The sequence below is a fragment of the Hippichthys cyanospilos genome, chromosome 5 (genome assembly GCF_059441005.1).
Source record: "Hippichthys cyanospilos isolate Australia breed blue-spotted pipefish chromosome 5, RoL_Hcya_1.0, whole genome shotgun sequence".
Classification (NCBI taxonomy): domain Eukaryota; kingdom Metazoa; phylum Chordata; class Actinopteri; order Syngnathiformes; family Syngnathidae; genus Hippichthys; species Hippichthys cyanospilos.
The window spans coordinates 15,375,165-15,396,671 of record NC_142373.1 but is presented as its reverse complement, the minus strand read 5'-3'; the positions used below and the strand labels follow the sequence as shown (position 1 = coordinate 15,396,671).

At 46.4% G+C, this 21,507-nt stretch overlaps 2 protein-coding genes across 4 annotated transcripts; both read left to right on the top strand.

Annotated features, from left to right (window-relative positions):
• Window positions 1-4,338: 4,338 nt before the first annotated feature.
• fhip1b (FHF complex subunit HOOK interacting protein 1B) lies at window positions 4,339-16,098 on the top strand. Of its 3 annotated transcripts, XM_088415820.1 has the most exons (14): window positions 4,339-4,752; window positions 5,956-6,110; window positions 6,243-6,360; window positions 7,141-7,476; window positions 8,676-9,068; window positions 9,271-9,501; window positions 9,633-9,878; window positions 10,435-10,602; window positions 11,340-11,419; window positions 11,480-11,649; window positions 12,024-13,100; window positions 13,296-13,474; window positions 13,553-13,715; window positions 13,788-16,098. In XM_088415820.1, exons 4-14 carry the CDS (start codon window positions 7,342-7,344, stop codon window positions 14,081-14,083), a joined length of 3,138 nt encoding a protein of 1,045 aa, XP_088271946.1. In that variant the 5' UTR covers window positions 4,339-4,752; window positions 5,956-6,110; window positions 6,243-6,360; window positions 7,141-7,341; the 3' UTR covers window positions 14,084-16,098. The 3 variants fall into 3 exon arrangements, with proteins under 3 accessions (XP_088271946.1, XP_088271945.1, XP_088271947.1); XM_088415819.1 differs by lacking the exon at window positions 6,243-6,360; XM_088415821.1 differs by lacking the exons at window positions 4,339-4,752; window positions 6,243-6,360 and having other exon boundaries at window positions 5,371-6,110.
• Window positions 16,099-17,459: 1,361 nt separating this feature from the next.
• Window positions 17,460-21,384, top strand: LOC148423725 (organic cation/carnitine transporter 2-like). The gene is made up of 10 exons (XM_088415020.1): window positions 17,460-17,666; window positions 18,037-18,246; window positions 18,408-18,511; window positions 18,579-18,733; window positions 19,677-19,848; window positions 19,994-20,120; window positions 20,336-20,436; window positions 20,558-20,772; window positions 20,841-21,023; window positions 21,209-21,384. The coding sequence occupies exons 1-10, from the start codon at window positions 17,460-17,462 to the stop codon at window positions 21,382-21,384; spliced, it is 1,650 nt and encodes a 549-aa protein (XP_088271146.1).
• The last annotated feature ends 123 nt before the right edge of the window (window positions 21,385-21,507 follow it).

Sequence of the window (21,507 nt, the reverse complement as noted above, 5' to 3'; positions counted from 1 at the left end):
GAGAGAGAGAGAGAGAGAGAGAGAGAGAGAGAGAATCGTTTCCATGTGGTATTCATGAGAATCCATATATTTTCCAAGCCTCCCCATAAAAGGAAAGGTATTCCAATAATTCATAATAATTTATGATTCTGTACGTTAAGTCAACCCAGATGCGTTGCTTTATTTAACCAGGGGGGCTATAAACGCCTGTAGTAGGATTATATGCACTGTATCGCCTCCCAGTGGTCACACTCAGCAACTGCTTTTTATTACAACAGGGGTGTCCAAACTCGGTCCTCGAGGTTTCCGTCCTGCATGTTTTCCTGTTTTTTTTCACCTGACACGCCTGATTCAAATGATCAGGATCATCATCAGGCTTCCGCTGAGCTTGCTGAAGACCTGATGATTTGAATCAGGTGGGTCGGGGAAAGAACCCTCGAAAACATGAAGGTTACCGGCCCTTGAAGACCGGATTTGGACACCACTGATTTACAAGTATGATTTTCCTTCCGCTGAAGGCAGGGGAAGTGGAACTGAAATCAAATGTGTTGAGGGTCATTCCAGAGTTGGAGGACATTTCGGTTTCAAAATTATTGATAAGCAAAATTTCACATTTCTGACTTTCTGCCACATATTCTACATATTATCAATACATTTACTTTAATAGCAGTAACGGGATTGCACATCTGCGCTAATTTTAGCTTTTTCTCAGGAGGAGAAACAACCTTTTTAGCTAGCTTGCACTGCTGACCAAGAAGAAAAACTTACTCATGTAAAGACTCATGTAAGACTAACTCTTTTGTAAAAACATGATAAACAGAAGTGAGAACGTAGTGTTGCTCTCACTATTCTTTTGGACAATTGTTTGATGATATCGATTCCAGCGTGTCATGTGATCACTGTTTTCGTCTTCTTCTACCGTGCCAAAAAGGTTATGGTAAAAGGGTTTGCATGCATGTTGTGGGACACACGTTTCATGTACAATGATTATTATTTGAAATGTTATGTTTATGAAAACAAATGTTCCTACAGTCGCAAGAGACAGCAGTGAAATAAATTATACAAAAAAAAAAAGACATTTAAATTCCATTTGAATAGTTTCAATTGAGATTCAATGTGGTCATTACAGGGTGTGTGACGAAAAAATATCATTATTATTCTTATTATAAAATTAAGGGTGCTTCTTAAACGCAGGTGCATCTTATATTTGGGGAATTACACTTAGTACTCAGGTGAATCGGACAAATGGCTGGCACGGCGGGGGTCCCACCGCCTCAGAAAATAGACGTGCTCATTTAGGGAAAATCTAGAATTTTTCCCTAATGACCTTTACGCTTCACATTGAAGTAATGACGTTATTTGAAGTAATTGACTTTGCTATATTCCTGACAGCGATTGACTTCATGGACAGTTATGAGTCTTTGTTATAGTTTAATAGTGTGACCTCTCTTTTTCCGTCTCTTCTTCGCGTTCATGCTGTGCTCTTCTTTTTCTGAATTCAAAGTGGCGTATAACATATAAGTGTCGGTTGGGGCTCGCTCGCATATTCCACCTGCGTCCCTCTGTCCACTTTCATCCACAGGATGTGAACAAATGCACATACTGGCCCCGACCTCGCCGAGGTTCTGTGCTGTTGTGATCTAACAGCATTAATGTCAGTGTGCTTCCTGCTTTGTCTTGCATGCTCATGCAATCTTATTGACCGAACAAAAGTGCAATCTGTTTTATACATGGATTATTGACGTATGGATTTTGCGTTGAAATGAGCTCGACATGAATCTTGTCTCTTTACCGTACGGAGCCTTGGAGCTTTGGGGATTTGTAAAATGCAATATGTTTCGTTACGCAGGCTGACTTGCAAGTTTTCATTTTCAAAACTTTTTTATTTTTTATATCATAGGAAATAAGATAAGGTGAATGAATTAATTCATTCAATGCCAGGGATGTATTTTCACGTATTTATGGACAATAAATCCCAGATGCTTAAGTATCAAATTAAGTACATTGAGGACATTAGTTTCCAGACTCTTAAAAAACGTAAATGGCATTGAATGAGTTAATGTTACATGCAAACTGTCAACTTTAAACTTTGTGCAGTATTTGAACATTTTTGGGTCATTTTCTGACATGATTCTCACTATATTTTAACCAAGGAATGGCATACTTCTGCTCCTGTAATAACTAAGTGGTCGTGCCATGTTTAACTTTGACATCTTGTCACCATCTGGGTAAAATTTCAGCTCCCTAGCATCTTCTTTCAATGTGTTAATGCCTTTATGGAATTATTCATGCCTTCAATGTATAATAATTATAATTTGAAATGTTACGTTCATTAAAAATGTTCCCATGGTTGCAAGAGACAGCAATGAAATACATAAAACAAAACAAAAAAAAACAAAACAAATACATTATTTGAATAGTTTCAATTGGGATTCAAGTTGGTCGTTAGAAGGTGTGGGACAAGAGAAAATATCATTTTAGGGATCCACCAGACTTATTTGGTATATTTAAAACTATTTTCAACAGTAATTTTCTCTTGGTTTTTTTTTTTTTTTTTCGATTTGGTCTCAGGACAAGTACATTGACTCGGAAACTGCACGTATGTAGATTGTTTAAAATCTGATGAGTGGGGCGTGAAATGTCCTCCAATTCTGGAATGACCCTTACGCAATTTAAAACAACTTAATGGACTTTCTCCTCTGTGCCACACATTTGGGTGGTCAACAAGTGATATTATCTCTAAACTGTGAACCATCTGCTTGGTCTGGAAGCATTTTTTTTTTTTTTTAATAGCAGGAAATGTAGCGAGAGAGGAGGCCTGTTATGCCTCATTTCTAATTATTTTTTTCTCCTGTGCTTAATTGGCTGCCAGGCCCAGGTCATGCGTCGAGCCACTTAGCCCAGATAAACAAGCCATGGGAGCGTGCCAATCTGGATGAGGAGCGCTAATCACGAAACACGTTGATTACCGCTGATGAAGACAGCTTGGAGATAAATCAATTCTAGTGTGGCATTTTGCAACTTGCATGTCTGCTATTATTTGTTTGGAGCACTGCAGCTACAAGTCAGGCGTCATGGAAAAGCATCCATCTGTTGGTCGCTGAATTTCAAGACAGGCCTAATGGAGGGTGCACGCATGAGTGCTAGGCAGAGCTCAAGAGGATTTGGGGTCCCTCGGCGCTTACGGCATCAACCGCCACACATCTCTGGCGCTTAACAGCGCAGTGGGAGGAAGAGACCGAGACAGTAAAAGATGGGAATGAGTGTTCGAGTCGTTTGTTGTAGTCACACTTTCACAGTATAAGCCATTCTATATTGGAACGCAAGCAGAGCGTGATGATAGTGTGATACAACAACAAGAGACTAAGGTGTTGATCTTTCCATCAGCAGCTACGCGTACCTGACAAATGTTAGATCACATGGCTTCCCTGAAGGTTGGGGGGGGAGGGGTGCCATTCTCATGTGATAATGAATGGTGCAGTGAACTTCTTTTCACAAAAGAAAATACTCTTCCTATTTCAGTGATGGCCATCCATTTTCTAGAGCTTGCTTGTTCTCACTAGGGTCTCAGGCTTGCTGGCCAGCTGACTTGGGGCGGTAGGCGCGGGACACCCTCAGCTGGTTGCCAAGCAATGGCTGGGCACACAGCGACGAACAAGCATTCACGCACCCAATCACACCTAAGGACAATTTAGAATGTTCAATACACCTGCCATGCATGTTTTGGGAGTGTGGGAGGAAGCCGGAGAACCCGGAGAGAACCCGCGCGGGCACGGGGAGAACACGTAAACTCCACACAGGAAGGCCAAAGCCAGGTGGATTTGAACTCGGGTCCCTGAACTGCGAGGCAGACGTGCCCATCACTTTTTCACTGAGCCGCCCTTTCGAAAACAGTGATAAGCGTTTTTTTCTTGCCTTTTTTCCCAGCAGCTATGTTACAGACTAAAACAGAAATTGAATCATAATTTTTGGCGCTACCAATTTGACGAGTTGAATATTACAAAATCTATACAAAGATGAAGGATTAAACATTAATTTAACATGAATAAACAACAAAGTGAGCAAACGACAAAACTGTGTTGATCAATTTTGATTGCAACAAAACACGTTTACTTGAAATAGGAATTCATGGAAATTGACTAATTTTATTTCATGCTTAGTGATCAAAAAGTGGCTGGGATGATGTTTTTAAAGTCATCGCGCAGAAATATAAATTAGAATGGAAGTTGGATTAGATGAGCTAAAGCGTCTGAAGCTCAAAATGCATGTCATAAAACTACTCGTATGACCATTGCAACTGTGGGCGTGTGCTATTTTGGAAAAAAAATCATTAAAAAAATCTTTACAGCCTATTTGTCGCAAACCAAATGACGTAAACCAGCGGGTAAGGAGGGGAGGGAGTGCTTTATGTACCTGTCGGGACAGGGGTGTCTAATATAGCTTTATGTACCTGTCGGGACAGAATTGTGTAGTTTTTGGTACCTTTTTTGGAACTACAATCCCCCGTCCTACATCCTGCTGTCGGATCCATTAGAAGCTCGGTGCGAGTGAGGCGAGTGGTAGCTTAACGACGATGTTGGTTCTTCGCGTTCGTTCCGTCGGTGACCGACAGGATGCGTCGCCGCCCCGACGAGACGAGAAGCCTCTCTCTCGCGGTGCTCTCGTCGCTCCCCCGCCCCGCCCGGCCGGGCTCAGCGCTGACGCGGTAGCTGTCGTAGCCGCTAGCCACTAGCTGTTAGCTCCGCCCGACACTCGACTGGACAGCAAAATAAGGTAAGCCAGGCCATCAAGCCTTTGACACACACACCTCACACACGATTATCCTAATATTGTCAATAAATCCTAACGATCTGCATTTGACATAACATTAGAATTGAAGGTGCGTCGTCCTTGGTCCATTGATTTAGTTCATGCTAACTGACGCCTGCGAATGCTTTGCCAAGGGGTTCTTGACATAAAATATTAAGATAGTAGACACCCCCCTACTCCATCGCGGGCGTTGGTTATGTTTATATTAGAACATCCCCTTACTATGACAAATTGCATTTCTGACAAAATAATACTCCACCAATTAGACATTTACGATTGCGATATACAGACTGTGTGTGTATATATATATATATATATATATATATATATATATATATATATATATATATATATATATATATATATATATATATATATATATATATATATATACATACACACACATATGTGTGTGTGTGTGTGTGTGTGTATGTGTGTGTGCGCGCGTTTGTGCGTTAGATGTGTTTTAACAAAATCAGGCACATGTCTCCCTAAACGAGATAAATTGAGATCGCGATATATTCAAATGCTGCACTTAATTACCTTTACAATGATATATAACGCATGGAGGTAGCTCACAAAGTAAGTTCTTTTGAGAAAAATAAGTTTAAAGTTTTGTTACATTTATCTTTCGGTGGTGCGCATAGTTTTTTGTCATATTCTTCTATTACAATTTGAACCTTTTGGCTGATGGGAAGCCCTAAAGGGGGTTATTCTTGTAGAAATCCCAACATGGACATTTCAGTCGAAAAATCATATTTTTGTCTAAAACTCAAAGTTCTTGTCTGTGACTAGCCTGATTTTTTTTTAGATCAATGTGTGTAGAACTGCAGAGATTTCATTGCTTTCCATGAGATCACCTCAGATTTTGTTTTTGTTTTCTTGCTGATGGTTCAAGTGATGAAGTTAGACCTACAATGCCATACACATCCGCAAGTCCACAACCTATTGCATTATGGGAAATAAGTGCTCCATTTTTAGCTTATAGCCCACAAGTACATTGTAATGTCTTTGTATATATGGTACATTAGAAGTAGGCTTCAAGAAAAACATTTCTCTTTCAATTTGGCTTGTATCTTTTTTTTTTTTTCCTGGACGAAAAGTAAATGATACAAAAGTGAAGGAGGTCAGGAAAAGCACTTGATGTTTTGCTCCTGGTGTTGACAGCGTTCAGGCCCCACCCCAGGGTGCGAAGGTCGAGGTGTGACGGCTAGGCGCTCGTCTCCGCGCCTGAGCTTTTGCTTGAAGGAGACTGCTACTCTGGAGTCTTGTCCAAATCGGCGTTTGCCTTTGTCCTCTTCCGATGGTGGAACGCATTGGTGGTGAGTGGCTCTGACTTACAAAATAATTCTTTCTGAAGACTTGAACTTGTACTTCAGCTTGTCAATTCAATGATTAGAAACGGTTTAAAAGTTAACGAAGGACACTAAACTTCAACACTTGGTTGAACACAGGAGTTGAAAGGTCGGCAGAGGTTCCTCTGAATCGCTGATCCGCCTCCAAGGTCTGATGGGGACCCGGGGAACTTGTTGAACTGCCGCCGACGTTTTAGTCAACAGGATCCAAGTCTTTGTAATGCAGCTTTGTAATGTGCAAAAATAAAAACTAATGCATGTCACTTAAAAAAAAAAACTATAGGTCTCATATTTCTGGATTTATTCCTGTAATTAGTTTATTGGAGCGCACCAACCTTTAGCCAGGTGCTGCCCAGTGTTCAGACAGAAACCTCAGTGCAGAACCGCTTCAATGCTAACTATTCCTGAATGGCACTCAAAGCGCTTTTCTTATTTTCTTTTTGATGGTACAAAGAAACAAGGCATCAAAGGTAGAGCCTGATCCAAAGTGATTGCAGTCTAGATCTAAGAGAGTACATGCACATCTACCCAAGCAACTACCACTCTTGGCCAAGTTCTTCTCCTTCGGGTATCCGTAGTAGAAAGACGGAGGCCCTGTGAGGTGCAGGAGAACCTGTATAATTTGATATAAGGCTATCTGAAAAATGTTCATTGATTTGATAGGTTTTTTTTTTCATGTTATTTATTCGAATGAATAGATTTGTTTTTTAATGAATGTATTTTAGTTCAGCACTAGATGGTGCCAAATTCAATACGCTGTCCCTTTAACGTGAAACTTTTTAAATGACGATTACAGTAGTACAATTACAGTACTACAATGAAATCGTGTTTCTTTACTGCGCGGAAAACATGGCGGATGGACTATTGTTTATGGAAGTTTGCTGGTGAAATTAAGAATGAAATGAATAATTTCATACTGACATTCCAGTAGGATTAGCTGCTGCTGATGATGATGATGGTGATGATGGTGCTAATTGTGGCGATCTCTTGCCGACAGCACCCATGGAACAGCCGTGGTCACGGACTGGATGATTGTGTGCGGACCAGGAAGCTGGTTGAGGCACTTCCTGCTTTGCCATCGGGTGAAGCCACAGCAACCAACGTCAAGCCCGCTAGCCCCTCTGTGCTGTCCTGGCCCCACCCCTTTCCGTCTCTTATATATCACAGCCACCTCCTACCGGGTCATCGATGCCTGAAGATGAGCTGGCTGAGCAGGTTGACACCACGCACCCCCGCCACCCGCCCGGGGCGCGCTGCCGCACCCCAGGATCCACCGTCGTGCACCGCCGACCCCGAGACCTGCCTCATGGTCTTTGAGAACCACTGGAGACAAGTGAGTGCTTTGACGACAGCTATAATTGATATTGATATATAATTGATATTTAAAAAAAAAAAAAAGACTGTTTTGCGCTGCCGGGGTGCTGCATAAGACACACACTTTCCATCGAGTTATTTTCCCTTATCTAGCGTTGGGTTGTGGGTCTCAATTTCAGATTTCTGCAAGAATGTATTTCTAAACTCTTCATAAAAGCATTATAACTTTACAAATGTTACCTTTTTGTCTTTTGCTGGAGTATTTAAAAAGCTCTAGATAATATATTCACGAGAATAGCATTATTTATCATAATAAAAAGGGACTTTTTTTTTTCTCTACTCTTGTTGAAGGTTACCAAAGCATGGGAGGAAGTAACACTTGATTATCAGGTGCAATCATCTGCTGCACTACCTCCACTACACATATCATGCTGACAGTATTTCAAGTGAATTTATAAGCAGGGCTCATATTGCCTCTTAAAACTGTTGGGTCCCTGGGACTTACAAGCCTAAAAAACTATGGGTACTGACAGAAATGCTTGGCGTCCCAAAAATTGCGCAATAGAATGACAAAGTTCAAACTGCATTTACAAGACATGAGCAATAACCAACAACAGACATTAACAAATGTCACAATTTATTAAAATCGAATGAACTTACATTAGGGCTGCATGATTATGGCCAAAATAATAATCATGATTATTTTGTTCACCATGTTTGGTCAAACATGTCTATTTATTGCCCAGTTTTTAAACAAGGACTATATAAACAAGGATTGATACTTAGAAATAATAATAATAAACTAAAATAATTAAATTAACAACAAAAAACAAGACCTAGCAAAAACCTGGCACACAGGGCAACAACTTACTTCCTGAGTGCAAACCAATGAAAAAAATGAAGCCTATTTAGCAAAATTTAGGCAAATTTGAATAAATTAGCAGTCAAAATATCATTTTCGGTCATTTCAAACCGAGTTTTTGTTAGTTATTTATTAATTAATGTGAATAAACTTTGTTTTGATGGTGTGAATGTGCGGCCAGGACAGCTTGGCAATGGTCTGTCTGTCATCAATTGCCTCGTCTGCGGAAATATTTGCCGGTTTGCAATAGCTGAGTGCGAAGCGCTCTACGTCTTTAGGGGTGCCGGGGCTAATGCTGGGTTTGGGCTTTGCTCCGTGGTGCGTCACCACGCTAACGTGACGTCCACTTCACGCAGGTATCACGCGTGCTCGAGCAGAGTGAGTCGTCGCGCTCCACTGATGACCTGATAGCGGTGAGGAACCACACGGACCAGATGTTCTGCCTCCTGGCCGAGGAGCGGCCCTCTCAAAGCCAGGACGGCGAAGGGGGTGGCCCCATTCTGCAGCTAGTAGTCCGCGAGCGGGTCTTGGAGCACCTGCTGCTGTGGCACCTCCGCCGTGGCCCCGACGCGGACAGCCTGGGGGCGCTGCTCAAGCTCTTCGAAATGCTCATCGGCCAGTCGCCGCAGGCCTTGTTGCGTCGTCCGGCCGTCCTGCATCCCCTGCTCAGCCTCGTCGGGGCCTGTGCGCACCCAGACCGTGGCTGCCCCCCCGTGTTGGAGAACAGTCTGGTGCTTCTCCTCAATCAAGTAAGTAACAGATTTTTCCTCTTTTATGTTTAGGAGAATAACATAAAGACTGTCGAACAATGTTTTACTGTACATTTAGAACAGATGACTATGGAAAGCATGCAAGGAGCATCCAGTGTATATGAGAATGTGTGGCTAAAGGATGGCAAAGAGCGAGGTGATTGCGGCAATATTGACGGACGCGCCGCTTCTCTGCGGGCAGGTGTGCGTCCGTGTGGCGCGGGAGCCAGCGCTGCTTGAGACGTTGGTGCGGGCGGCCCCGGCGCAGCAGGGCTCCACTAACCTGGTGGTCTTCTCCTTGCTGGTACCCTTCATCCATCGCGAGGGCGCTGTCGGACAGCAGGCCCGCGACGCCCTACTGCTGGTCATGGCGGCCTCGGCCAGCAACAGCGCCGTGGCGCGCTACATTGCACACAACTCTTACTTCTGCCCCGTATGTATGCATGCGCTGCACGCTCATCACTTACAGTACTTCCATGCAAAAGCACACAGGAAATGTTACGGTTGCGGCGCTTGATGACGCTTCGTTACGCAGGGCACTAATCGTAGCTTGCGAATGTTCAGGTGCTGGCGACCGGTTTGAGTGCGTTGTACTCGTCCCTGCCTCGCAAGATGGAGGTACGTGGGGACGACTGGCACGCGCTGCGGCGCGAGGACTGGATGGGAGTGTCTTCGCTGGTGGTCTTCATGAACTCGCTGGAGTTCTGCAACGCCGTGGTGCAGGTGGCCCACCCAGTGGTGAGATCGCAGCTTCTGGACTATCTGCACAATGGCTTCCTGGTGCCTGTGATGGCACCCGCCCTCTACAAGGTACTTTTCAAGATGCCCGCCGAGATGTGTTGGAGCACAACGGAAGGAAGTTAGGCAATGGGTATTAGTGAAGATGCCTCGCTAAAGTGTTTTTTTAAGCACGCTTCTGGCCCAGCTGCTGTAGTACAAGCGAATCACCTCACCTATACAACACCACCTGTGTGAGAGCTGCCTCTGGAGGCTCCTATCTGCTCATTCTACCATGTTGAATAGTATGAAAATTAAAAGAAGTGCTCCTGGCAGCAGGCAATCATTCATAGCATTTTTTTCAAACAATTTAACGAAGGAGTGTGATAGCAACTCAGCCATAGCCCAGGAGCTGACCAACAGGGGTAACAAAATTCTCCATTCCATCATTTTTATGTTTACGATCACATTTCATGCAGTAAAATCGATTCTAGAAATATAAAAAGTGGACATGCTATTTTTGAAAAAAAAAAGGGTTTGCGTGCTCAGAGGTACCGATTGCTTTTTGTCATTGTCATTTGCTCGATTGCTAGTGCAGCGGCTCTATATGACTGTGCATATGCATGTGTGTGTGTGTGTGTTTGTGTAGTCCTCTGTAGATGAGATGATTGCCAGCACGGCCTACCTGGACCTGTTCCTGCGCAGTGTGAGCGAGACGCCCTTGCTGAAGACCTTCCTGCGCTTTATCCTGTTGTATCGCCTGGACAACGACTCCATTCTTGATACGCTATTAGCACGCATCAGCAGCAACTCCAGGGTGGGTGCACGTCGCTGTCTCTGGAAAAACTATTGACAGACCACTTCTGAAAAAAAGTTCAAGGAACGGTTCGGAGATTAAAGACAGAGACTTGAGATGAAAGGCATGTTAGGGGGTTGTTAATTGTGCTTGATGCCAATCTTGTACCTTATTTGTAGAAAGACAAAAATGAACAAAATCTTAACATACCCTCTATCAAACTCTTAAAATGAAGTGAATTTGAACAACATCAGTCAAAACAAATAAATATAACAGTCATGAAAAAATGCAAAACTACTCTCACCTGGAGCCTTGAGTAAGGCTTTTGCATGTCCGTGCATTTCTGAGACAAGAGAATGAAGCCATCGGCCAGGATTATGGGAAATTTTCACTGCCCAAGAGCACTGTTGCTGGCAAAATGTATGCTACAATAAAAAAATGTGATGGCGCGGTTGGTTTTGAAGCGATACAAGTAAGGCAGGCCTTGGTTATTTCTCAACATACATCCTCAAGCCTATTCTCGTCTGCTGCTCAAACATGTTTCAGTTGCACCAAAATCTCATGCAGTCGGAAATTCTGTGGACTTCTCACGATGTCGCATGCCCTCCCCAAGTGCCGCAAGACTGATGTCAGAAATGACGGGAAAATACATCAGCTACCTTACACAGCAATTGTTTTGTTTCTGATGTAAAAGATTGAACAGGAATTGTACGCTTCCTGGAAAACGGCAAATGAAAGCGTGCCATGTTGTGTTGCAGCTCTGTATGGTGTCCCTCAGCCTCTTCCGGACCCTTCTGTCATTCAACTGCGAGGACATCATGCTGCAGCTGGTCCTCAGGTAGGTCGGCGATGACGTGGGGCCATGTGACCGCCTTGACCTACTCTGCTGGCCCCCCAGGTACCTGCTCCCGTGCAGCCACGTCATGCTGAGTCAGCGCCGCGCCATCCGGGAGGCTGACATATACGGCAAATCCGCCAACAAGTTCCTCTCGCTAATACCTGAGTGTTGCCGGATGGCCGCGCCGCCCCCCGCCGTGCGGGACGAGGATCCCGCCCTCAGGGCCAAAGGTGAATGCCGAGGGGAGAACAGTCCTCCATGGGAATTTAAGAGGCGGGATTTGTGTAATGCGGTCTGAAACCTTCCACATGAAATCTGGAGCTATGTCATTGCAAATGTACAGTACAAATAGGTGTACAGTTTGTGACGGGGAAGAAAAATGTATTGGAATAAAAAAAAAAAAAACATTACAATTGCCATCAGCTGATTGTGAAAAGCATATTTGGGGACTCATCGTGCTAAAATTTCTCATCCACAAATGTATTCAAGTTTTCTGTTAAGAGCCCACCACGTGTGAATTGTGTGATTGTGTTTCACATGGAAAGTTTCCAACTTTGAAAGTTCTAGCTGGAATGCTTTAAAATGTGCTTTTTCCTGTCCTCAGCGGCCTACAATACAGGTGAGGAGGCCCTGGTGCCTCCCAGACCCAGCACGCCGTCCCGCTTGGCCTTTTTCATCCGCGCGCAGAGCAGCAGCAGCATGCCTCCCACCCTAGCTGGTTCGGAGTCAGTGCAGTCGGCCACGCCCGACAGCCCCGTGCACCACCTGCAGCCTGACATTACGGCCTGGGATTCGGGCTACCTGGACTACCTAAAAGACGCCCGACGAGGCATTGAGCTCTGTTCCTGGGCGTGCAGAGACTGGTCGGCGCCATATGATGGGGAGGACCCCTCCCCAAACACTGCGCCGCCGCCTCCACCCCCTACTGTGTACGCTCCCACCACTGCCGCACACCCAGAGCACTTCTCCCTCCAGCCAAGAGGCGAAGGCATCGAACGGCAGAGAGCCGGCGAGGCGGCACGTTTCGAGTGGAGCAGCTCGGAGCACGACAGCGGCGAGTGGGACGTGACCATTGGACAAAATGACTGCATCAGCCTCACGCCACGCTCCATGAAGAGGAGCCTTCAACGTGAAGAACTCCTTCCAAAAAGTGTTCCTCCACACCTTTGCCCCACCTTTTTAGCCACATCCCCACCAGCGGCAAACAACCCCGCCCCATTGTACAACGGTACAGCGGATCCGGGCGAGGGATGTCCAGGCCAGGCTAGAGAGCTGGAGGCCAAGAAGGTGAAGCGGGACTCGGACCGCAAGGAGTTTTTGGACGAGAACTCAAATCGGAACGGTTGCCCGGCCAACGACGCTTGCTCCAGGCAGCGCGGGCCCACGGTGGAGAGCTTGATTCAGGAGCTCCTGGAACAATCTCCTGGTGAGACGCGGCCCCCTGAAGATTGCGACGGTGAAGGCATCAGCATCGAGGCCTTCACTAGGGAGCTGAGGGAGCTGGAGGGCAACGTGACGCCGCCCGCTGGTGCTGCAGAGATGTCCCCGGGAGATAGACAACAGCTTGAGGACGATCCGAAGGAGAAAACGTCTGCCGCCGACATCAAAGGAGAAAGTTTCCAGGCTGCTATCTGCAGTCCCACCAGATCTCTCATTCAGGGGTCGTGTCAGCCATACACGGGTAAGAACCTCGTGGTGGGTCCGCTTGCATTTATGCGACTGGACCCTTCCACCCTTTAGCGCATTGAAGAAGGGGCCCAACTTACCGAATAGCCCTAGCCCCCCCCCCCCCCCCCCCCCCCCCCTTTCATAATTTTGGATGTAGGGCAAACATTTGCAGAGAAAGCTGAACGTGTAAACTGTGGGATGCGTGCAGGTCCGCTGATGGCGGTGCTGCTGGCAAAAATTGAGAACATGCTGCACAACTCGTTGTACGTCAACATCCTGCTGACTGGCGCGGTGGCGCGACTGGCGTGCTACCCGCAGCCACTGCTGCGCTCCTTCCTGCTCAACACCAACATGGTCTTCCAGCCCAGCGTTAAGTCTCTGGTCCAGGTGAGCCTCAATTCATCGTGGGGCTTGCCGGTTTGTCGTGGCAGCGACTTTATTTTGCACACCTGCCTCTGTCTCCAGGTCCTGGGTTCCGTGAAGAACCGCATTGAGGCCTTTGCCGCCTCGCACGAGGACTTCCCCGCCATGCTGAGGAAGGCCCAGCAGTATCTGATGGCACGGGGTAAGGTGGACTGGAATGAGCCGCCTGGTGCTGTGAACCCCCTGCGTCGCTCAGATTCTCTAGGTGAGCGTGGGTTGAAAATGGGCGGGCGCGCCGACTCTGTCTCGCTTTGACTACCGTCTCCTCTCATCCCAGTCAAGAGTCGCAAGTCATCCCTAAGTGACCTGATCCTTCGCCACGCCGGCAGCCCCACGCGCACCCGCAGCGCTGCCCAGATGGCCCTGGCCCACGTACGGGTGGGCGGGCAGACGCTACACAGCGCTCTTTTCCGCGGCGGCGGCACCAGTCTGGATAAGCAGGCGGAGGCGCTGCGCGTGAAGAATGCAGTCTACTGCGCCGTCATCTTCTGCGAGTTCCTCAAGGAGCTGGCCGCCCTGGCCCAGGAGCACGCTGTAGCGCTGCCCTTTGCCCGCACTGAGGCTGAAGAGTAGACCCTTGGGGAAGGACACCCAAGGCTAGCTTCTAAGAAGGGGCTGGACCTCTGAGAGTAGACTGCTGTAGACTCAGGAGGGCCCCGCGCCAAGAGCTGGACCCTGAAGAGGAGGCAGAGAAGAAGCTCTTCCAGGGTTAGACATTGAGACTGGATGCCAAAAGGAGTGTATCGCTCTGAGTAGACGTCTAGAACTAGATGGCCAGATGATGAGGGCTAGACCTCCAAGCAGTTAACCTGGAGACTCCACGTTGTGGTCCAGGATTAAGATGCTGAGGGTCGGACGCCCCCGGGTAGGCGAGGAACAGATGTTGGAGGGGTGACTGCCGAAGAAGGGATGCTAACGGTTGGAAGCCTCGACAGCCAAACGGCACCGTGCTCTTTGCCAGTGGCATTGCGGGACGTTGTGCGTTGAACCGGATCCTTTTGATAGATGTGGATTTTGTTGCTGCTGCTCCAAGTATTTTCCTTTGAAAGTGTCAAAGAGCTGACCGTGGTATGCTAAGCACTCACTTTGGACTCTTGCTGCGCGCCGCGTCTTATGTTGTTGTTATCGGACGTCACGGCCGTGTCCAAATGTGCACACCGTTAATGGGTTGCGCCAATTTGTAGAGGGTGCTGAAAATGACCCACAATGCATTTGGAACATTTATTAAATTATAATGATTTCAAGATGTATACAACAAAGGAAATCAAATGTTTTCAAATCCATTTTTATTCCCAAGGGTGGTAGCTCAAAATGCGGCAATCACGTGACTTGGAGAAAGTCATGAGGTGACCGTTCGAATGGCCAAGTAGCATGAGACAACTACAATCCAGTACTACGTGTAGTGAGTGCAGGGAACTTTATATGACCGGTGAGGGTGCGCATCTAGACATGGCCCTTGTGTTTTGTGACATCTGCACCTTTAACAAATGTATCCACGAGCCATTGATGCTACGTTCAACCACAGAAATGAAAGCACTACAAGGTTTGGTTTCCTCAAAGCCACTTTTGATATCATTCTTTTTGCCATTTTAGCACCATTTTGTCATTTACAATGCTGACCCAGGAGCGATTTTCTTTTTACCTTCTTGCGAAAAGGGATTTTGATAACTGACAGTCTGATTAGGGGTTCAGACCAATTGTCCAGCTACCCTTAGGTTTACGGACTGAGCCACAGCTACTGCTGTTTTGGACTGCTTAGGGGCCATAAGGTAGAGCTGAGGCACTGTTAAGACCAGTTTGGACCGGAGACAGCCTATAGGAGCAGCTTGTTTGCCGGTTGATGCCAGTTTTTGTCCGTCAATAAGATGCAGTCGAAGCCAGTTTCCTCGAGTGAGGAACAGTCAGCAACACTTTTGGATCGGGAGAATAAAGGTGTCTCTTTGGCCTTTCTTGGTTTGGTGCTAACTGCCAACAAGGCACTTTTCAACAGTTTTTGGTCTTTGTGTCACCTAACAAGTTTAGCTCTCAAGCACTCGCTAATGTGCTTAAAAAACAGGGAAAACCTTTTTAAGACTTCATTGTCTGTAAGGATATTTGCCAATGAAGCGTTTGTCTTCCTTGATGTATGTTTGTTCCTACTGCCATCACAAGTGACATCGCTTGAAACGTTAAACGACCAAGTCAAAACAAAAGATTGTAGTTTGGACATTACTGTAATAAAAAAAAAAAAAAGTGAGCAAAGGAGGAGCACTTGCCCAGTGGTTGGGGACCTCAGTCCTGTGACTTCCCCTCTGGACTGTTTGATCTCTGGAATTGTTTTTTTGTTTTGTTTTTTTCCGTGCCAATCTTCTCCCCATCAAAAGTTTCTTCCAGTTTGCAACTATGCAAAAACGTGGAGGCCGACCGTGTAAATATTGTAAGATTAAAGAAAGTGGTCAAGTGCGGAGCTGAAATGTCAAAAGAAAATGTTTGTGGACTATTTTTGTATGTGATATTGTCATGGCACGTATACAGGATGGAAAACCATCCGTGAGCAAAACACTAAAGGGAATGTTTGTATTAATTTATAAAGTCTTTGTCAGCAACAATCTCCTCTCATGTCTGCTTTGTGCCTGCTCTTCGCAGGCGGCGCTGTGAATAGCATGTCCGCCTCATAGGGACCAGAGTTAAAATCCACCTCACTCCGGCCTTCCTGTGTGGGGTTTGCATGTACTCCCCGAGCCCGCGTGGGTTCTTTCCAGGCATTTCGGCTTCCTCCCTGACTCCAAAAACATGCATGGTAGTGGATTGGACATACTAAATTGTCCTTAGATGTCATTGGTTGCGTGAATGGTTGTTCGTCTCCGTGTGCCCTGATTGGCTGGCGACCAGTTCAGGTTGTCCCCCGCCTACTGCCCAAAGTAGGCAGTAATAGGTATAAGTATATCTAAAAGATCCTTTTTAACAATGACAAAAGGAAAAAGCAATACAAACCAGCTTTCAACAACTGATACCAATCCTTATTTTATCACAATTACACTTCACATGGCAAAAACAAAATCCTTTTCCCTGAGGTCATCCGCGCCCCGCCCCACTATTTGAGAAGCACCAGTTTAAAAAAAAAAAAATATATATATATATATATATATATAGTGTAAGCACATTACCAATATATTTCCGCAGCAGAGAAACACTGGTTTTGTTGTTACGAGAAACACTGGTTTGTTGTGTATGGAAAGGTTGCGAAATGCCACTAGAATCTGTAGATAGGCGTGTAATGAAGCGCTGGGATGCCATTTCATCTTATTGCTACAATTCCTATACCCACTGCGATTTTTTAAAAAAACATTGTCTACAGGACTAAAAAGGGTTCAAGCGTTTATTCGATTGACTTTAAACTGGATATTTACCTTGACCTGAGTCCTGGCCTATCGAAACCCATCACAACAATGGCTACTATAAGTGTGATCGGAGCATTAACGGCTTGTGTTTGTCTGCGCATGTGTTCAAAATTAGTGGACGATCAACTTTATCGAAAGAAAAGTGAAGTAAGATTGCTAATGTGTGATCGTCTAGTTAGCATGAGCGCCAGAAGACCAAAGTCCACGAGAAGAAACCAAGGGTACACTACACATCCCAATGGTCTCCTGTTTGTAGTTTTAGCCATGAAAAGCTCTGCCCGGACTTCATCCATATGGATCGTCAGAACATAGCTAAAAGTTCAAATTTGAGCGAGCGGCACTGAATGTAGTCTACCTTTGCCTTTTGGCAGGAACGCTGCAACACAGCGAGTGGCCAGTGGATAACATAGATGCTCAAGCTAAAGAGAGGCAAAGTTTGCACGTGTGGATATGACACACACACAGGGGAGGAGTCGAGGCCCACCTTAAAAGAGACTTTTGGGTTCGAAAGGTTTTCAAAGTGAAGCACTAGCGTTTGTTGTGTCCCGCGGGTAAGTGGATGCTCGACCATGCAGGACTACGAGGACGCCGTGTCATTCCTGGGATCCTGGGGTCCCTTCCAGAGGAGAGTGATCTTCCAGTTGTGCCTGGCCGCCGTCCCCTCGGGGTACAACATGCTGTCCAGCCTCTACCTGCTGGCCACGCCGCCCCACACCTGCCGGATCCCCGATGGCAACCTCAGCCAGGAATGGACGCAGGCCGCCATCCCCCAGCAGGTCAGAACTGGTGGCTAGACCGCCTTCCTTTTGAAACTAAAGTGTCTTCTTGAAGGTTTTACAACAGATTGAAGAGTTCAGCCTTCTTATGCCTTCACAAAGACATCTCTGATTCCAAACATTCTGAAGCAGTTTATTATTACCCAGCAGTTTTGCTTTAGCTGACGTTCTCTAATGTGCAAGCACATGTGACATGGTTAGAAAATATCCTGGATGCAAGGTTCCTCCAAAAGTTCAACTCTGCAATAATGGACAACATATCCTCCAAAGTGCACAGATAGCAAATTATTGACCGCTTGGGTTTGTGCTGAAGCCACTCGGAACGGGTCATCTAATGTGGTTCGAACATTAATTCGTGTCTCCTGGCCAGATGATCTCCGGGCACATGGAGCGGAGCAGCTGCAGCCGCTTTCAACTGAGCCTCATCCGGAACCTTAGCGCGCTGGAAACCACCCAGAACCAGAGCGCCGGCACAGCAGGTTCTGCTTCAGGTCCGGCGCTGTCCGGCCTGTCACAAGAGGGATGTCAGGATGGTTGGACCTTCAGCACAGAGTACTACCAGTCCACCGTGGTCACAGAAGTAGCCATCTTGACTTTCTACTTTACAGTCATCTCCTAACTTAATTTACTCAATTTTGCTTGCTTAGATGAGTTGAAATGCCGTTCTGGGCCAGTCCCAAAAGCACCATCATTATTTGTGACACTTTAAGCCTGTCGTACTTAGCGTTGTGGTCCCTCCAGTTCAATCTGGTTTGTGAGGACCAGTGGAAAGCGCCTCTGAGCACCCTGACTTACTTCTTGGGCGGGATGTGCGGATGTTTCGTCTCGGGCCAGCTCTCCGACAGGTACCTTCACTCTCTCCCAGACCCCCATGTAAGAAAGAACCATAAGAATTCCTCATGTGGACTTCAGGTTCGGCAGGAAGCCAGTTCTGTTGGGTTCCATCGCCTTGCTCAGTGTCTTCAGCAGTGTCCTGGCTTTGGTGCCATCCTGGGAGCTCTTCACCGTGCTCTTCTTCATGCTGGGCCTTGGACAAATCGGCTGCTACGTCGTGGTCTTTGTTCTGGGTTTGTGCCACCTGGTCCTCTTCTTTAACAGGCTTTCAACGTTCTTGCTGTAAACATTGTTCAAAATGGGGCTGTCGCCAGCAAGTACTTTTACAATCCATTAGTCCCGCGACTAATAGGAGGAATGTTAGCAGATGACCATTATCGTTTTCTGATGGAAGCGAACCAAAAGAAGCCCACAGCAGTAGAGCCACATCCCACCTAACAAACGTCTGGAAAGTGAACACCATTTGTGGGCTACTGATTGATGCCAAGAAAGGTCCACCGCAAAAGCACTTTCTCAGGCTACATGTCAATAAACGACAGCTTTGTCATACCGGGCCTGTAAATAGTAATTCATTGTGTCAGATCACGCTGAGGAAGTCTGTTTTGAACGCAGTTTCGATTGTTGAATCCAAAACTCATCACCATCGTATCAAGCTCAGGTTTTTAGGCAACAGGATCCCCCATTTTCTTGAAATTGATGAAATCAATATGTACAGTATGCCCATAACACACTTGGGAAATAGTCTATGACAATGGGGAAACGCAGACCTTGTTGAAATGTGTCATGCGAATGGTGACGTATGCACTCCGCCTAAATGTTCCCCTGTGTAATCAGTCTGCTTTCATGACAGACTGCAGAAATCTGAAAATACTTACTTTAGGGCTTTTTTTTTTTTAGACAGAAATCAGAGGACTTGGACATTGTGAAGTTAAACACTGACTCTAAAGATTCATCACTGATAATAATACATGCTTGTTAATCAATTATTCAATTAACCTTGACTTTTAATTTGAGGAAATACGTGTTTATGTATTGGATGGGTTTTGAGCTGGCACATGATGCACAAGTCATATTGTGCACATACATAGTGTACTTAGTCCAAACCCGACCCCCTTTTTGCTAAGACTGAGAGGAAGGCATTGATTGGAGCATTGCTCTGTTTTTTTTCTTTGCCAGGCTCCGAAATTCTGACCGGTCCAAGCAGGGTTCTTTTCAGCAATCTGTGTTTGCCCTTCGCTTACGTGTTGGGCATGCTGCTTTTGCCCGGGACCGCCTACCTGGTTCGAACCTGGCGCATCCTGGCCCTGATCCTGGCACTCCCTGGTCTGGTCTGCGTGCCACTCTGGTGGTGAGCTGCTCTAATTTCAAGTCGGGAAAACACCTTCCCAGCAAAACCGATGTCTAGTTACCCACCTCAATGTACCTTCCACATCGTGCTTCTCTGATCCTTTCTCAGTAAGACCTCAAACACGGACCTCTGCGTTGCGTTGTAGGCTCCTTCCAGAGTCTCCTCGCTGGCTGGTGTCTCGTGGACGTCTGAAACAAGCTGAACTTCTGCTTAGCGCAGCTGCTATGGAGAACCGCGTGGAAGTCCCGCAAGTCATCTTCAAAACCGGCAAGGTGAGCCGATCTCATCCTGGATTTGATGGGATCACCCATTGTCATTTGATCCCTCACTAGCTCGTTCATTGGCCTTAACTCTGCACAAGATTTTTCGGCAAGGTCTTTCCTGAGGTCCTCTTTGCGGTTTTAACTGCAAATGAGGTCTATTTGGGGGTCTTACATTGGACTTTCAGTCTGGTCCAGAATGTGCTCTTGGGTTTGCATCCCAGCAGGTGGGGAATCAACCAATCGCCCAATCGAACTCTCTAAGCTTTGTGGACCTGGTGCGGACGAGGAATGTTCGTCACATGTCACTGATCCTGTGGATCATCTGGTGGGTTTATTTTCCTTCACCAGGCCATCGTGGTATTCAGCATTCAAAACGAACTCATTTTCTGTCCTTATAAAATGTCAACAAGCAGCAGACATCCTTGTCACTGTCACGTCACATTCAGGTTGTCTCTGAACATCAGCTACTTCGGATTGTCCTTCAACACGTCATCTCTTTCCGGAAACCCCTTTGTCAACTACTTCTTGGTGTCGGCCATCGAGCTGCCCGCGTACACCGCCAGCTGGCTGGCGTCTCGTCATCTTCCTCGCCGTCCGTCCTTCATGGCTTTCTCTCTGTTGGGCGCGCTGGCGCTGCTCCTGGTCCTGATCACCCTGCATGGTGAAGTACAGCACACTCAGCTCCGAACAATACCGTTCCAAACTGATGTCCGCTCCCCCTCCCCGCAGCTCATCGTAGTTTGACCCTGTTCCTGGTCCTGCTGGGGAAGTTCGGGGTTCTGGCTGGCCTGAGCATTTTGTACACTTACAGCGGAGAATTGTACCCCACCGTGATCCGGAACACGGCCTTGTCCTCCTGTGCCACATTCTCACGACTTGGATCTGCCGTGTCGCCCTACATTCTAAAACTGGGTCAGTTAAATTTGAAAGGTTTTTTTTATTTTTTTTATTTACCATAATCCACAAATAGAATTTTCACCGGGTTCTTCAATTGGGTTTTCTTTGTTTATGTCTTTCCTGGGGTTTTCACTCAGGTGTTTGCAAATTTGGTAATTTTTCTGAATTCCTGTGTCTGTCATTTTGGAATATTGTGTCAGGCATGTGGTATGATTTCTTGCCGTGGATCTTGGTGGGGTCCTTGTCTGTGTTTGGCGTTGTGCTCGGCATCTTCCTGCCTGAGACCTTCAAGCAGCCGCTCCCCGACACCGTTCAGCAGATGGCCACCATACGCAAGTATAGCTCATCGTCGTCGTCATTATCATCATCACAATAGCACAATGGCCGTCTCCTCCCTTCAGGTGGCCATGCGTGTCTTGTGCTGCAAAGCATGATGGGAAACCATTCAGAGACCATTCAGTTGGACCAGAGGTCATCCGGACATCCCGTCTTTAATGCA